A 2,360-nucleotide genomic window follows, 5' to 3' on the forward strand; every position below is an offset into this window, starting at 1 on the left:
GCCGCCGCTGCCCAGCTGGAGGAGGACATCGCAGCGAAGGAGAAGCTGCTGCGGGCGTCGGAGGACGAGCGGGACCGGGTGCTTGAGGAGCTGCACTCTGCGGAGGACAGCCTCCTGGCTGCCGACGAGACCGCCACCAAGGTACCTGGGACGCGCGACGCCTGGGCGCACAAGTGGCTAACTCTGTCTCTCTCTCTCTCTCCCCCCACCCCTCCCCTGCCTCTCCCTTTCTCTCTCCGCTGTCCCTGTCCTTCTGGTTCTGTGCACCCACACCCCTCCCTCGCGGGATCACGCTGCCTGCTGCACCCCCCTCCCCCCTCCACCTCCCCCACGGCCAACTCCCAGCTGGAAGATGAGCTGGTGTCGCTGCAAAAGAAACTCAAGGGCACGGAAGATGAGCTGGACAAGTACTCCGAGGCTCTCAAAGATGCCCAGGAGAAGCTGGAGCTGGCAGAGAAAAAGGCCACCGATGTAAGTGCGCGCGCACACTGCTGCCCTCGCCGCCTGCCCTGGTGGCCACCAGGGCCACTGAGCAACGGAGGAGGGTCACCTCCTCCGCCTGGACACCTGCACCCATCCCTGCCATGGCCCAGAGCATGGATGCCAATGCTAGCTACTGCACACATCTGTTTATATTTCATCCGTTCCTGTCTCTTTTCCTCCCTCTTCTTTCCCCACTTGGGGTTGGGGGGGTGGGGGTGGGGGGATGGGCAAAGAAGCTGGGAGAATAGAGGAGCTAAAATTGGACGCTGGAGGTGCACCTTGCCTCCCTGAGGGCAGAAAACCCCCGAGGTGTCATTACCAAGGTTTGTGCAAACAGAGAGTGCCTGGTTTCCCTCACTTTTGCCACCTCTGGTGGGGTAGGAAGGCCTGGTTTGGGGTGGTGGGTCTCAACAGGGTCCAGACGGCCTGGTCTTTAACTGGACGCAATACCTGGTAGTACGATTACTGAAGGGGCTGAGCTTGATGGTGGAGCGCAGACGTGAGACCTCGCAGCTCACTAAGCCCCCAACTCCAAATCTGTCACCATTCAGTCCATTCTGGCTCATGTCGACCCCGTAGGACCGAGTAGAACTACCCCATAGGGTTTCCAAGGCTGTCACCTTTATGGAAGCCAAACTAGCAATTCTTGCACCCCGCAGAGCAGCTGGCGGGTTCAAATCTCTGGCCTTTTGGCTAGTAGTCAAGTGCTTAACCAACTGCCCCACCAGGGTTCCTCTGTCTCACTAAGGAAGCCTTAATCCCCCTGGTAAGATCTGCCTGAGAAGATGATACTTGCTTGGGTCTGCAGTCTGGGCACTAGATCCAGAAAGTAAGCAGGGAGTTATATATAGCTCAGTGCTTTATATGGTATAGTGAGCTAGCTACCCCCTGCCCCTCCCGCTGGCCCCACCCCCACCTGTCAGCCCTCTGACAGCCACTACATAGTTTCAGGGGTGATGCACACCCGGCCCAAGTCCTGGCCAGCACTTTGTCCCGTGCTTGCCTTTTCCACCAATTAAAACCAAGGCAAGCCTTGGAAAAACCAAACGTTGGACTTCGTTTCACACCGTTACTGGCTTCTATGCTAGAAGCCAATTAAGCCCAGAGGCTCAATTAGGAAAGCATTCCTTGGGAAGTTGGGAACAATTCCAAGAATTTATGAGCGTCAGAGAAAAGCTATGATCAGAAGTCGATCTACTAAGTGCAAGGGCAGAGTTCTTCTTTTTTGGTATGAAGGAGAGGAAAATGTAAATGACCAGAGGGTCTGGGTTCTCTTCATCAGTAAAGGTTGTTGATGGCCTGAAAGGTTTGAAGTGTGATTTCGGAGTGTGCCTTTTGTAAAGGAGAAAGAAATGCAGCTAGAAGACATCGGGAATCTGATAAGAAATGTGTGTTCAGTTTCCTGGAATCCAGATTCCTGGGAAATTGCGGGGGGTGGGGGTGGGCAGGAACACTGCTTTAGCAAAAACTTTTAAGTTGTAAACTACCTGGCTTAGTAAGAACTACAAAACAGGCCCGATTCTATGCCTGCTTTATGTCATGTCAGTCAGATGTCTGATGGCTATGGCTGAACGGAGGGTGCCTGTCTCCCCCAAATTCCTCAGCAGGACCTCTATTTCTCTTTTTTCAAAAGAGCCGCTGATAGATCAAGGAGAGATATTCCTTATAAGGAAAAGAATGCAGAGAATTTGAAAATAGCCCTGTGAGACTGAAGGCAAACGAGGAAAAATGCTACTCTAATTCTTAAGGAAAAAAAGACAATAATTATAGTAACTATGGAGTGCTATCAGTCGTATTGAGAAGTCTAGTTTAAGGGAGTGTTGGAATGGGGTGGGGCAGAGTGGAAAAGAGGCTATTTAAAGCCAGCTTGGGGGGGG

The 2,360-nt window shown here is 53.1% G+C and overlaps 1 protein-coding gene across 1 annotated transcript in view; it reads left to right on the top strand.

The window, feature by feature from the left end:
- The window catches only part of TPM1 (tropomyosin 1), a 23,900-nt gene that overhangs the window by 3,157 nt on the left and 18,383 nt on the right, over nt 1-2,360 (top strand). Inside the window, exon 2 of the mRNA XM_045294951.1 lies at nt 16-471. Coding sequence (XP_045150886.1) covers nt 16-471 — 456 coding nt within the window. The remainder of the gene's footprint in view (nt 1-15; nt 472-2,360) is intronic.

The sequence above is a fragment of the Echinops telfairi genome, unplaced genomic scaffold (assembly GCF_000313985.2).
Source record: "Echinops telfairi isolate 266 unplaced genomic scaffold, ASM31398v2 ScPeMD7_4048;HRSCAF=4782, whole genome shotgun sequence".
In the NCBI taxonomy this organism is placed as follows: Eukaryota; Metazoa; Chordata; class Mammalia; order Afrosoricida; family Tenrecidae; genus Echinops; species Echinops telfairi.